Source organism: Crocuta crocuta, unplaced genomic scaffold (genome assembly GCF_008692635.1).
Source record: "Crocuta crocuta isolate KB4526 unplaced genomic scaffold, BGI_CrCroc_1.0 scaffold233, whole genome shotgun sequence".
Lineage (NCBI taxonomy): Eukaryota > Metazoa > Chordata > Mammalia > Carnivora > Hyaenidae > Crocuta > Crocuta crocuta.
The window spans coordinates 571,380-586,452 of NW_027529526.1; the positions used below are offsets into that span (position 1 = coordinate 571,380).

At 43.3% G+C, this 15,073-nt stretch overlaps 1 protein-coding gene across 3 annotated transcripts in view; it reads right to left on the bottom strand.

Annotated features, from left to right (window-relative positions):
* Positions 1-15,073, bottom strand: part of HTATIP2 (HIV-1 Tat interactive protein 2) — a 15,339-nt gene continuing 266 nt past the window's right edge. Inside the window, exons 1-6 of one of the 3 annotated variants that reach the window (XM_077761084.1) lie at positions 15,063-15,073; positions 14,551-14,746; positions 11,902-12,009; positions 3,555-3,692; positions 1,447-1,508; positions 1-730 (exon numbers count right to left, since the gene is read on the bottom strand). The exon at positions 15,063-15,073 is cut by the window's right edge and continues 204 nt beyond it. In XM_077761084.1, coding sequence (XP_077617210.1) covers positions 520-730; positions 1,447-1,508; positions 3,555-3,692; positions 11,902-12,009; positions 14,551-14,746; positions 15,063-15,073 — 726 coding nt within the window. In that variant the 3' untranslated portion in view covers positions 1-519. Of the gene's footprint in view, positions 731-1,446; positions 1,509-3,554; positions 3,693-11,901; positions 12,010-14,550; positions 14,747-15,011 lie in introns of all 3 variants that reach the window. The other 2 variants (XM_077761083.1, XM_077761081.1) reach the window with 2 other exon arrangements.

The following is a 15,073-nucleotide window of genomic DNA, read 5'->3' on the forward strand; positions in this document are numbered from 1 at the left end:
TTATATAATAACTTTTATTACATATTCTAAAGAAGTAGTAAGGCACAATGTTCATTCACACAAACACGGCAGTCAGCACCAGGTAACTAAGGAACACAAATGACAATTTCAGAACAGAACTCATCTGCAAAATACAAAAGGTTTGTACCGCTGCTACCACTGCAGACAAGCCTTTCAAAGCAGGCCACCCAACCAGTGGCACCACAATCACTATAGGAAACTTGAACAAAACAACAGATTCCCGTGCTCACCCCTGAAGATTCTGATTCAGAGTCTGAGGTCGAGCCTATGAATCTATTTTTGAAAAGCTCCCTGGGTGATGAATATATACGTACAAGCAGGCTCTGCACTGCTGATGCAGAACACAATAATTTTTTATTGGATCTGGGCAGCTGAGAAGAGTGAAACCACAGCTAAAATGCACTGACTTTTTTTAGACCCTGCAAGTAACAATTAGGTAGTGAGCGCTGAGTTTTACAGAGGGAAGCATTTCTCCAGCGTGGTCATGGCTTGAGAGAGTTAATCGGCTTTTCCCAGGTCTTGGATGGCCTTATTTTCCAGCAGTTCCTTCTTCTTGCCACTTGGGCTCACTGCGTTGTTGAGCATTGCCCTGACCACAGTCGTCACCGGCACAGAGTGCCCACTGGCCCAAGATTCTGGTAAGGAGCCAAAGAACTTCCTAACCAACCATTCACCTGGACGAGATTCTTGCCTATCACACAATAGAACTCTAAAGAGAAAAAGAAAAGCAGAGGAAGAGATGGTTTATTGTATTCAGACCATAGAGGGTGTTATGAACTGAATGATGCCCTCGCCCTCCCCCAAATTCAGGTTGAAGCTCTAACCCCCCAACGTGGTTGTATTTGAAAGCAGTGCATTCATGAGGGTAACTAAGGTTAAATTAGGTCGTAAGGATAGGACCCTGATCTGATAGGACTGGTATCCTTACAGAAGAGGGAGAGATATCAGAGATCTCATCATCTGCACACAAGGGAAAGACCATGCCAGGCCATCTACAAACCAGGAAGAGAGGCCTCACCAGATACTAACTCTGATGGCAATTCGATTTTGCACTTCTAGCTTCCAGAATTGTGAGAAAATAAATTTCTGTTGCTTAAGCCTTCCAGTCTGCAGTGTTATTCTGTTATAGCAGCCTAAACAGGTGAATACAATGGGTAAAAGGTTTTATTTGGTGAATAACGAGGATTTTTTTTTTTTAAAGGCAGCAAAAGCTACCCAGGAAATTCCAGACTACTCTGAGCCTGGCACCACCAAACTGTCCATCTTTTCCTCCAAAGCCAAAGGTATGTTCTTTAGAGAAGCAATCCATCTCCAGCTAACTTCTCTCATAACTTAGGGAGCTTAGTTGTCAGCCTCTTCAAAAGACAAACTAACTTCTAAAGAATAATGAACAGCGGCATACTGCTGGACAGTATGAATGCTTACCCGGGCCTAAACACAGAGTACCGTTCGAATTCTAATTCTTCTACCCTAGCTTCCACTTCTCCCTGTTAATAAAAACCAAATTTTAACATTTAATCAAGAAGACAAATTTATCATAATGCTTAAGAGGTAATAACTCAGGGGTTTTGAAGATAATCTGCTTCTGCAGGTCCAATAGTTATAAATTTCCTTATCTAGAATTTTAGATTCTGGGAAGTTAAGGAAGAGATCATGTAATCCTGATCTCTAGATGTCAAAAAGACATACTGAAGAGAGGTGGCTGCATAGTCAGTCCGGCCTCTCATGTGACTGATTTTAAAATAGATCCAGAGTAAGGAACATGTTAGGAGTTCAGCCACCAATGAATAACCTCCCCTTGGTCTAGGGTTAATGTTGCAGGCTGATGGACATCAACCTTTTTTTGGTTTCCAGATAGTTCCAGTGGGTCAGAAGATCCTCTATATTACTGTCTACCTCAAAAATCCCATCAAATTTCAGGAGACTGTGAGGTTACATCTACATGATGGCTTTCAATTAAATTTGTTTAACAAACTGAATTTTCATGCCAGACATCTCTATGGACAGAAACGCCAGAGAAGCTCAGGCCACAGGGACATCTAAAGGCTGTGTAAAGTCAGTGGCATGAATAATTCTCCTCTTTCTTGGACTGTTCATACCATTCACTTGGCACCTAACCTGATGCATCGCATAATCTTGGGTAGCTTTGCTAAACACTTTTGTAAAATTAATGTTTTTTAGTATATATACAGAGCTCTGCCACCTTCACCACCATCTAAGTTTAGAATTATTTCATCACCTTCCCCCCCAAAACACCCCACACCAACCAGCATTCACTCCCATCCCCTCCCCCCAAGCCCTGTCCAACCACTAATCTTTCTGTCTCTGTAGATTCTGGGTATTTCATGTAAATGGAATCATACAAGTTGTCATCTTTTGTGACAAGCACTTCATGGTGTTTTCAAGGTTCACCCATGTTATAACATGTGTCATGACTTTTTATGGCTGAATAATATTCTTTCGTTGGTATAAAATATGAATATTTTATTCATCCATTCATCAGCTGATGGACATTTGGGTTGTTAACACTTCAGCTATTATGAATCATGCTTCTGTGAACATCCATATACAAGTGTTTATGTGAACAAATCTCTTAGCTTTTACAAAGGTGTGTTTTGTCTCTCTTAGCAGCGTGCATAAGAGAGTTAAGGTAGCAAGCTGAGACTCTATCTTAGAAAGGCCCGCTTGCAAGCTTGACCTTTGGCTTGTGTCTGGGAACTTGGGTGTCAGGAATGGCCCCATCATTACCTAACTGGCAGGCTAGTTTACAGTGCCTAAACTGTACAAACAATGTGGTTTATGCTGAACACTTGGCTGCCTCCTGGAAGCTTATAATTTTTTCCAGGCTCAGGGTATGCCAACGTGACTGACCCCATAAAAACCCTGAAATCCTGGGCTCCGCCAAATTTCTCTCATATTCTCAACACACATTGCTGGTGAAATTAAGCCTGTGTAACTCTACTGAGAAAGGACTCTTGGAAGCTTGAGCCTCTTTACCCTGGACTTCACCGCATGCATCCTTCCCTGTTGATTGCCTTTGCTTTCTATCCTTTCACTGTAATACATCGTAGCTTTGAGTGTAACTATATGCTGGGTCCTGAGAGACCTTCTCTCAACTTACCAAACTTGGGGCTAGCCTTGGGTATCTCCAAATAAGCCAATTAGAGATACCTTAGGGGCAAGAGCCATACCCAATAACGAAATATCATCTACTCAGGAAAAGGTTAAGAGTTGCTGCCTCCACGTCTCTTCTGACATAACATTCCACACTGGTATTCAAGAACCAGAGCTGCCACATCTTATTTCATAATTACTAGATAATCAGCAGGGGGAAAGGTACTGGGGATTATCTTTCAACTCACTCCTGTTTACTAAACATATCCCTGCAAAATACAGTCCCTGTAATTATTTTTTTAAAAAGTGAATATAATCCACTTCATGCCTTTCTGTATTATTTAGCATGTTACATTATTTAGGATTCCCAATTAGCCAGGGTTCTCCGAAATATATGAAAGACAGAAATGTGCACAAACCTTAACTTGCAGATATAAAAAATTGCTTGACTTATCAGCTCCTTTAGAGGACAGCAAGTTAAAATGTTTGCAGCCTCCAGCTTTTGCCAGCTCCGCAGACTTGAGGACATAATCTCGATCGACGCGAACAAATCCTTCCTGAGGGCGAAAAGGTTGGACGTTATTTCCAAAAAGCTGTGAGTTCATCTTAAAGATTGCTATTCGGGTTGGGTGGCGGGCCAGGAGGCCTGCGGGGGACTGGAGATCTAAATAAAATGCATCCGAGCATAGACCCTGGGAAAGGCTCCAAGTATGAGCCTCAGGATAGACGGACCAGCTTTCACAGCAAGGCCAGCGAGAAAATAAGGATGGTGACGTGGAAACACAGACACCTAACAAATGTGCAAGGAGCATAAGGAACAATAAGGTCAGGATGAGAAACTGCTTTAAGTCACACGTTTCTCTGTCTTTCAATAACTTTACAAGCTTACAACCCTCTCTCTCTTTTCTCTATTGTATCTGTGTCAGCTCTAACGTGCAGGGTCTCGTGCACAGCCGAGAGCACTAGCCAGGCACTACCAGAACGAAGCCTATTTAATTTCCAATTTTTGTGTATGTTTTACATCATACTTTATATATCAATAAAGAGTGAATCCTCAAATTGTTTTCCTGACAGATATATGACCAGGAAGGTTTGAGGGCCCCTGGTCTAGACTCAGTCTGGTGAGGGCAGAGATAGGGTCTTTCTTCTTAATTCCTATCTCAGCATCAGTTTATGCCTGGCACACGAGAGGTACTCTAAAAATATCTGAATGAATGAATAAAAGTCCAACGAAACCAGAGAAAAGGCGAAGCCAATTAGAGAGAGAGAGGAAAAAAAAAAAAAGGACTAAGTGGCAATGAAGGAGGAAGGGAAAGCATGGTGTAAACAACACAGTGTAAACTCATTTCCAGGGCCCGATGGAAGGACACATGCCTGTACCCAGAAAGGGAATTCCATGAAGTAACAGCTGCTCAGCACCACCACCAATGCTAGCATCCTCAAACTCCACACAGCTGGAGAGGAGTCTACAACCTAGTGAAGCTGAAGTTCATAAATACCCGTAACTCTATAATGAGGTTTCCTGTGACGACAATTTCAATTCTCAAAGACTACATTACCATCTTCGTGATTTTTTGTTCAAAAAAATTTTGCCCTGGGCGCCTGGGTGGCTTAGTCGGTTAAGCGTCTGACTTTCGCTTAGGTCATGATCTCGCAGTTCGTGGGTTCGAGCCCCGCGTCGGGCTCTGTGCTGACTGCCAGCTCAGAGCCTGGAGCCTGTTTTCAGTCTGTGACTCCCTCTCTCTCTGACTCTCCCCTGCTCATGCTGTCTCTCTCTCTCTCTCCTAGAAATAAATAAAAACGTTAAAAAAAAAATTTTTTTTTAAATAAAAAAAATGAATAAAAAATTTTGCCCTGTAGTCCTTATGGACCCTAAATGTTTTATTTCGTAAGGAAATGTTTGTCTTGTACTTCAGGAAGCATCATGTCCAACCCCGTCACCATGGAGATGTGAAAACAAGGGCCAGTCTGGTGAGCTTCCGGCTGAGAAAGCTGACAGCAGAATGCGAATTCCGGACTCTGAGTGGTATCTCCATCGTACCCATCTTCCTTCTTATCTCACACTGCCTCTAGCCAATGACAATGACTAATTCATAACTGGGATGGGCAGAATAATGGCCCCTCAAAGATGTCCCTTCCTGATCCCCATACCTTTTTGAATAGATTAGGTTACACGGCAGAGGGGAATTCAGGCTGCAGGTGGAATTAAGGTTGCTAATCAGCTGACCTTAAAATAAGATTATTCTGTATTATCCAACTGGGCCCAATGTAATCACAAAAGTCCTCAGAGGTGCAAAAAGGGAGTGGGAAAGTGTGAGGAGCACTCAGTCCCCGGTTGCTGGCCCTGAGGCTAGAGGCTGCACTCTGGCAGATTCTAGAAACTGGAAAAGGTCAAGAAATGGATTGGTCCCCAGAGCCTCCAGAAGGGAACACGGCCCTGTCAACACCTTGATTTTATTCCAGCGAAATTCGTGTCAGATTTCTAACTTCCAGAACGGCAAGATGATAAATGTATGTGGTTTTTCGCCACTAAATTTGAGGCGATTGATTACAGCAGCCACAGGAAACTAATACAGATTTCAATTTGAAAACAACAGGCCCAAGCAAACATTTTCAACTTTGTATAGAAATAGATCGTAAAAGAAAAGTGAACATGTAAATAAAGAGCTCGAATTTTCATAAACTGAACATCTTCTGCAACCGACTCCCAGATCAGGAACTACATCGCCCCTCCCCCAAAGCCTACCCTGTCCTCCTTTGTCTTCACGGACAGTACATTTCCAACTACCCCCACTAGCTGCAGGGCAGTGTCGTGTTTCTGCCTCACTCAGGCAACAGGAACTTCACTCTGTCCCCACACATCATCACCATCTCCTTCTGTGTTGTACACCTGCACACTCATTCCTCGCAGCACACTCACCCACGCTCCTTCCAACTCTCAATGCTGCTCTTTTACACCAGGATGAAGCAAACCGTGTTTACGGCTCAGCTCATCCTGAGGCAGGGGTTCTCTTCAGGGTCACTCTCCGAACTGGGATTTTACATGTGCTGAACGTGTGCCAGTAAAGACAATCCGAAGTGACACAGAAAAATTCTAAAGCCCTCGGCTCCTCTTCCATGTCTCTTTCTTCCCCTCGCCCTAACTCCCCAAACTCTGATTTCAATAACGGGTTCATTATTCACATGAAATTACAGAGCTAACTAGTGGAATAAATTCCTTTTTGTCATTGCTGCTGTTTTAGCACTATTTCTTGGGAGCGTTATCGTAGCTGTCGCCGTTAAAATGCTTTTTCTTCCATCAGCTTCTGTAAAAATAAAGGAAAGATTCGGCCAATCACAAGTCCCTGGACCGACGCTGTCTCCCTCGCTTAATCCAGGGCCAGTAAAGGGATAATTTGATTAAACTGAGACCCTAATTTATTTGGCTTTAGTTCTGGATCAACCTCTCCTTAATAGAGTGCTGCCGTCTCCAATTGTTAGATGAAAATTAGAGTGACATAAATGCCATGGGACTTTTTCAATCTGATTAGTCTGCTAAAGCACATCAATACCACCCCAGCCATCACACTCTGGCGTCCTTCCTTTCACCGGCCAGACGAACAACTGACAACCACTCCTTGAAGGACGAGCACCCACGCCGCTGCAGAGACCCCCACGCTTAGCCCGTCATCCCTGCTCAATGGGCCCTGTTGACAAGGTGCCCATACCTTTCTCCATTGCTGTTCTCCGGACAAAGCTAAAGATTGTTTTATTAGCAATCAATGGCTGTTAATCCAAAATGATTTCACAAATCCTCTGAGCCCTCAAGCTGATTATAGATACGCGTTTTTCCAAGCCCCACAAATTCTGAATTTCACTTCCCCCGCCCCGATGCGTGGCCTTTTAGCTGTGAATGAAACTCAAAAGCAAAGAGGTCAACGGCTTTCAAGGACTTAGAAACCAAACTTAAACGTGGATCCTGGTGACAGGCTCAGAGATACCAACCCACATGAATTTTCTCTGGAGTGAGGAAGATTCCATTTAGAGATAGAAGGAAGCTATCTTTGAAATCTTATTAACATCCTTTCTTGCTCTAACGGCACAAATAAAAAACAACAACAGGAGGAACAAGCTAAAACAAGCTACTTCATATTCCGGAAACACAATTTTCGGAAAAACAGTGTTCAGTTTCCCTAACCATATGGCAGGAGAAAAGATATCTCTTCGGAGAACATTACGTCCATTCTGTTATAGTATCTTTATGATTCCATAGTCAGTGTGCCCTACTCTAGGCTAGAAAAAAGAATTGATTAAATAAGTTCCCACCATAAATTTCCTTTCCCAGCACCTGCTCAAAAGAATAAACACAATGTAATACAATTCAGCAGAGATATCTTCATAGGCTCCACAAACATTGAGGGAGACAGATTCTCCAATGACTCTTTAAATCAAATTAAAATCCAAAGCTACTAAGTATTTCTTCTCCTCTTCTTTACACGTGTTTGAAAAGTGGGGACACTGTGACTTAAGAACAAGTCGTGCTATCACAGTATATCAGCACTGACCGGCATGGCTAACGAGCCTGCCACAATGACTCGACCTCTGGGGCCTCCTTCTCCACGGAGGGAGGATCTATCATCCTGTAAAGGGGACCACGTAGCTATATTCCTGCTTCTGATTCTTTCTCCTCTACTCCCTTTGCAATCCAGCACATAGGGTTAGACTAGAAAACAGAGATGCTGACAAACAACAAATGTAAGAATCTGAACCCCATTTGTTTGTGTCCCGGAGGGCATCGTTGTATTTGATGTAGAGCAGCAGAAGCAAGAGCTTGGTTAGAGAAAAAGCTCTGGAGAGAAAAATAAAAATCAAACGGGTACTGAGATTCCGGAGTTCATCTCTGTGTCCTCACAAAATGATTCCATTTGGGGCATTCTTCTCTCTGTGTGATGGAAGTCAAAGAATTCTGCAGACTAAAGGGGTCACATCCCTCTTATTACCGACGAGGAGGTGCTGGCTCACGGGAGCTACCCGGCACATCCAAGGGCCTGTGGCTATTTAGTATCCTGAGCCTCGAACTGTCGGGCACCCTATCACTTCACAAGCAGCCTCCTAGACATCAAATTAAACAGTACAGATTATGAAAGGAGTCAGCAAGCTTTTCCTGTAAAGGATGAGATAGCAAAAATGTTCAGCCTTGCAGGCGTGGGTTACGGTTCCCCAGCTCTGCCTTCATGGCACAACAGCAGCCACAGAGAATACATTACGGAATGAGAACTGCTGTGTCCCAGGAACGCTACATTCATGGGAACTAAAATGTGAATTTCTTATACTTTCACATCATGACACATTATTCCCCTTTTAAGTATTTTTTAGCCATTTAAAAATATAAAAACATTCTTAGCTCAATGGGCTGCCCCATAACAGGTGGGCTGTGTGTGAGCCACAGTCTGTGGTCTGCGACCTGGATTAGAAGAATGTATCATTAAAATCAGAAGCCAGGAGGCTCTGACGATGCCTAATGAACATTACAACGGCTGCATGAATCACATGAACGGCACTGTCCACTCAACAGAATCTAAGAACCCGGATTGCAAGGAAACTAATGAAGAGGTGAAACCGTTATTACACCACCTCACCTTCACTAACTGCATCTTCCCCTTAATACACATAAGGGGAAAGCGCTATTCTCAGTGACATCTGTGAGTATTTGCTCCACAGCCCAGGCCAGTATTGATCTGGGTTTCAAAGGGTATTTCAACCTTCACCAGCACACAAGTTACGTATTAACGCAAGGTGAAGGCCACCTAGGGACCATAGTACCTAGAAAAGCAGCCTCCCGAACACGGGTCCAACAAGAGGGAGGTTGGCTTGCATCACAATCTCCCAAGGAGCTTGCTAAAAATAAGGTGCCAAGCTTTCACCCTTAGAGATTCTGATCCAGCAGATCTGGACTGGTGCCAAGTAAGGAAGCCGCTGCCCTGATGAGACAACTGTGGCTTGTGAAGGTGAAAAAGAGCGGCACCTAACACGACCACAGGAAACGGTTTTCCAAACAGCTGACAAAGCTAACAGGCCTGTCCTGAGTCCTGGTTTCAGGAGAAATCTGGGCAGGCTGAATTTTATGGGTTGCAATGTTCTCCCCCAAATTCCTATGTTGAAGTCGTACCCTACAGTACCTCATAATGTGACCTTATTTGGAAACAGGGTGGTTCCTGGTATTATGAGTTGAGGTGAAGTTATACTGGGTTGGATGGTTCTTAATCTAATTGGACTATTGTAAAAAGGAGCGACTTGGACGGAGCCACATGCACACAGGAAAAACGTCAACTCAAGAGACGCCCAGAGAGGACGGTCATCTATGAGTCAAGAAGAGAAGCCTGGAAAAGTTCCTTCCCTCACAGCCCTCAGGGCAACCAAACCTGCCAACACCTGGTTCTCAGACTTCTGGCCTCCAGAGCTGGGAGACACTACATTTCTGTTGTTTAAGCCACCCTGGTTATGGTACTTTGTTGTAAGAGCCTCAACAAATTCAGACACTGAAGATCACAGGGAGGTAAGATGGCCGCTCAGAAAGGGTCAACAATGAATAAGACAGAAACTATGAGTTTCTTGGAGTTTCTCTAATGGAAAGTCATATTGCTGAGGAAAAATGTGGGGTGTTCCAGTTACAAAACAGCTACCAAATGACACACTAGACTTGCATCAGCTTTGCAGTATTCACCTGACGAGCTCTTTTTCTACAGAGAGGGCTGCCAACCCAGAACTCCGGGTAGGGTGAGCTTGGAAATCCACCAACCCCCATCAGCAGATACTATTACCTAGCCACTGGTGAACTGTCATTGCTTTTAAATTACCTAAAGTTATCACAACCCCCAAACTTTATATTACATCCAATCTAAATTAGTTTCAAATGGAAAAAAAAAAAAAAAAGACTTTCTGGAGGAAATGTCAGCTTCCTTTCTGCCACTATCCTCTTCAACCATTTAAACCCCAACTAATTTCTGAGATTATAGTTGGGTTACTAGATTTTTTTCTCTTGTTTACCCATCAATTCTTTTATCTTTTAAAACTGATTTTGGGGGCACCTGGGTGGCTCAGTCAGTTGAGCATCCGACTTTAGCTCAGGTCATGATCTCATGGTTCATGGGTTTGAGTCCTGGGTCGGGCTCTGGGCTGACTGCTAGCTCAGAGCCTGGAGCCTGCTTCGGATTCTGTGTCTCTTTCTCTCTCTGTCCCTCCCCTGTTTATGCTCTGTCTCTGTCTCTCAAAAATAAATAAATGTTAAAAAAAAAAAAACTGATTTTGGAGAACAAAACGTATCAAGTAGTCTGAGTTGAGGGGAGTAGAGGAACAGTGCAAGGGGGGAGGGGGAAGGGGAGGAACCCCTACTCCATGTAAAAAAATATTCTGGATAGGGCAGACACCCGGTTCCTCTGATGAAAATTGCTTTACACAATTTGAATGCAACAAAACAGTTTAGACTTTTTCCTGAGACAAATGAGATTTGCTTTCTGTCATGAATATCAACTGCTCCATACCTAATGCAGTGTTTTTTATTTTGCTGAGTCACCACCAAAATCAGGTTGGCACTTGAAACCGTTCAACCTGCAATGTGCTAGAACAAAAGTTTTTCAGTGCTCTCGGAGGGCACGCTGCTTGTGACCGTCCCTGGGCCCGAAAAGACTGCACCAGCTACTGAGCGGGAACATGACCCTTTCTAGGAGACATACTGCGCCAATTCCCGAGAGAGTCAAATTTGTCTATAATCCATACTGCCCAGCACAGAGCGCAAACCCAGCCGGGTTCCAAAGTGGACATGACAGAACTGCAGAAGACCTGGAAATGCATCACTACCGAAAGCATGAATAGAATTATTCTTTGGATCACCAGCAGACCCAGAGAAATACATGTGAGCTAAACTCCTTAGCTGGTATAAACCAAGAGTTCTTAACCATGCACTCTCCTAATGGTTCTGTGCATGGGGCCTGTTGATAAATCTGTGATACGCCCCCATGGCAGCATTGTGGTCCTGCATATTTACTAGACACATTTGGCTCCAGCAATCCTCTGTCAGAGGGATAAACTATAGTCAGGGTATAAATTAAGAGGTATTAACACTTGCCAAGGATCTACGTAGTAAGCAATGACTTCTAACTAGGTAGCAAACGATGGCTCCTGGACAGAGGCCGATGCAATTTAGAATACCATTAAAAAGAAAATAAAACATGGATTAGAACACTTCTGCGTCAGTTAAGGCTGAATCACCACTGGGGTTGAATCATCGCAGAAGGCTGAGTCATCACTAAAGGCTCGCTGAATCGTGCCTCTGTTCTGAAGTCCTATATCAGAAGTTTAAAGCTTGGCACGAAAATAGGTTGAGGCAAATCATTCATGTGAGAGAGAACGCTTTAAGTTTAGAACATTTAGAAAGAAAACAAAAAAAGTTTACTGCTAACAGCATGAGCCAGTTACTTTTACTCAGACATAATGGTTTGCCTTAGTCAGGGGATGTAGTGACAGCAATATTTGCAAGAGGCAAGAGCTCGTGAATATTTATGATGTCTCTCAGCACGAAGGCCTGAACTCAAAGATTACTTTGAAGGAAAGATGAATTTATCAGTACTATCCAAAGAATAGCAAAAGCTAGGGCAGCATATGAAATATTAAATGATAAAAGCCTATTTACATTTAAGCACCACAAACATAAAGAAAAAGAGTAAGCAAGAAAGGAATCTTTGACGTTACTGGCCAGTGAAAGGGGAAAGGAGTCTATTTCTTCCTTACCGCCCCGGCTTTTTTTCTAGTGGTGCCCAAGCAACAGAATCCAACATCATGACCTTGAAAGGCAGAAGCGTAGTCATCCAACTTTTCAAAGTCCACCACTTCTTGATTCTAGATGACAAGGACATAGCTGTATATAACTTGATGCTATTAAAAGACAGAGAAAAATACCCCTCCAGATTTAAGGAATAAATTACAGAACATTACTGAAGAGGCTGCCCACTTACCATCAAATTTTGTAAGCTCTGGCATCTCTTTCTCCTGCCAGTCTCCTTCTATCTTTTCCATGTTAGCCTATTTAGCAGGGTAGATTCCTAGGTATGGAAATTGCGATTCTACATAGTGTTTATTTTACTTAGTAAGAAACCTCGGAAATAGCCAGAGCAGCATTGGTGCAGAGTGGCAGAAAATTGGGGCATTACACATTAAGCATGGATACATTTAGTAATTGACACAGAATTAACAAGGTGCTGGGTAGTTTTTAAGATCTATGACCACTTGACCGTTACAGATACTATTTAAAAAACTGATATTTTGCCGGGAGACAAACCGAGTTTAGTAAAATAACAGAAATTCAATTGAGGAAAATGCATAATCATGTTATAAAAAAATCTGCCAGCTCATTTTCTCCCACTAAAAAGTAATTAATCTGAACTCAAAAATCAACAATGCACTTAGATGTCCACAGTACACATAATTGGACTATAAGTGATCCCTAGAAGTCTAAAGTCAAGTTCGATTATCATTTTCTCTTTGGAAAAACAAAAGACCTGTCTATACTACCAAGAGGGATACCAATCAGGTATAATGAATGTCAGGACAAGGAATGGTATTTGCAATCTCAAAGACCTAGGTTCAACTCTTGAGCCTGCTACTTACTAAGCCTGTGATTTTGGCCAAGTTATTTACCAGGTGCCTCAGTTTTTTCAGCAATAAAATGTAAATGATAATCTTTCCTCCAGTCCAATTCTCACCTATGTTAGAATCAGCCTGTGAATGCTTTGATAGAAAGGCTGATTCCTAGGTGTTGAACCCATACTTCTGAAGCAGAAAATGCCCTTTAAAAAGCACCCTCAGTAATTTTCATGCTCCCTCAAATTTAACAAATGTGACCTCATAAATTTGTTGTGAAATCTAAAAAAGAAAGATTGAGGGACTCCTGGGTGGCTCAAGCAGTTATGCGTCAGATTTCAGTTTGGGTCATGATTTTGCGTTTGTGGATTTGGTTTGTGGGTTCGAGCCCCACATAGGGCTCTATACTGTCAGCCTGCCTAGGATCCTCTGCCCTTCTCTCTCTGCCCCCCCAACTTGTGTGTGCACGTGCATGCTCTCTCTCAAAATAAATAAAGATTAAAAAAACAAAAGATTGAGAAGTTCCCATCACTCAGGAATTCAAATAAAATGTAGTTTTCCTTCCCTACCATCAACTCCTTCAAAAGGATTTTCCTGGCACTACATGCAATGCTGAAGAAAAGTATGTTTCCATTAAGGGCCTGACCAAAAGATGTGCCACCAGAACTCGTTTATCAAAGTACAGAACTCAATTTCAGTTTTTAATTACCAGAGGTATTTGGTACTCCATGAAGCCAGACTATGAAAACCACTTATTACCTAACTCTGAGCAAAGATGTCCGTTTTAAATTAAAAAGTCCTGATGGACGTAAGATCTATGCAAAATGACTGGCCATGGATATATAGGGGTTAAGAACACACATTGTGTGGGGTGCCTGGGTGGCTCAGTTGGTTGGGCGTCCGACTTCAGTTCAAGTCATGATCTTGCAGTTTGTGGGTTCGAGCCCCGCGTTGGGCTCTGTGCTGACAGCTAGCTCAGAGCCTGGAGCCTGTTTCGGATTCTGTGTCTCCCTCTCTCTCTGACCTTCCCCTGCTCATGCTGTCTCTCTCTCAGAAATAAATTTTAAAAAAAGAAAAGAAAAAAAGAACACACATTGTGAGACTTTTGTTATCTAGAATGTTTCACCTGTAAAGCCTGTGTGACCAAGTTCTAAAGCTGTGGGGTCTCAGGATTACATTATAATTTACTGCAGTTCACAACTCCCTTTAAATGAAGAAAGGAATCTCTACAAAGCTCAGACTTCAAATATTTAGGGGAATCTGGCATATCATTTGGTTAACCATGTAAGCATGACAGTGAAAAGAATATTCCACTAGGCCTGCAGCCCTGGGAAGTTAAGAGGGCAATTCTTATAAGTGAACAACCGCACCTTTCATTGCCATACACTCTGCTCGCAATTCCCCGACATTAGTGTGGAGTGGACAGGTAAACAAAACAAGCAAAGTGGCTGAGAACATTGCCCAGGGTTACAGGTCTGCTTCTAGAGCCCAGCTTGAATGGCCCTGAAAATGTGCTCTTCTCTGTCTCCCCAGCCCCCATTACAATCCAGGGCTGTCTTATACGAGTCTAGATTGAAATAAGGGCTTAGCCCAAGGTCACACAGAGAGTAGGAAGTCCGACCTGGGCTTAAATCCACGACAAAACCTTCCAGAGAAGGGTCTCATAGACTATTCTTGGCCACATTCTGATCACCTCTACTCTACCACTGGGCGGGCAATGTTCAGCCTTTAGGTATAAAAATATGTTCACTCCGCAGAACCACTGCAAATACATTTTTGAGTCCCAGCTAAAATACCCACCACGTTTTTATAAGCTTCCTCATCGAAGCTGAGCTTTCTCCGGCCAATGAGCGTGACTTTGGAAAACAGGTTCTGTTCCAAGATTTCTTTTAAGAGCACTTTGCCGGTTTCCCCGCTGGCACCCAGAATAAAGACAGATTTATTCTGCATCCTGAAGTCTTCCCGAAGCTTCGGCAGCGCCTCAGTCTTGGCCATGCTACAGAAATAACATCGACAGATGCGGTCTTAGGATGTTTAAGGGCTGGCCCTTGCTTATCATGGGGAACAATGGCGGCTTATTTGTTCTAGAAAAAGGTATTATTATTCTCCGCGGTATGGGCCCAGGGGAAAGTGCTGAATCACCTGCAGGGCGTGGCGCCCTGGCCATCCCCGCACCCAAGGCAATCTACTGCTCAGAAGGGGCCCCAAGGAGAATGCGTCCAGGTGCCACGGCACCCAGGGGCGTGGTTCTCCACCGGTACCTCCGGTTCCAAGGGCTTCTTCCTCCGCCCACTGGGATGCGGGGGTCTAGCTCGGTCCCCAG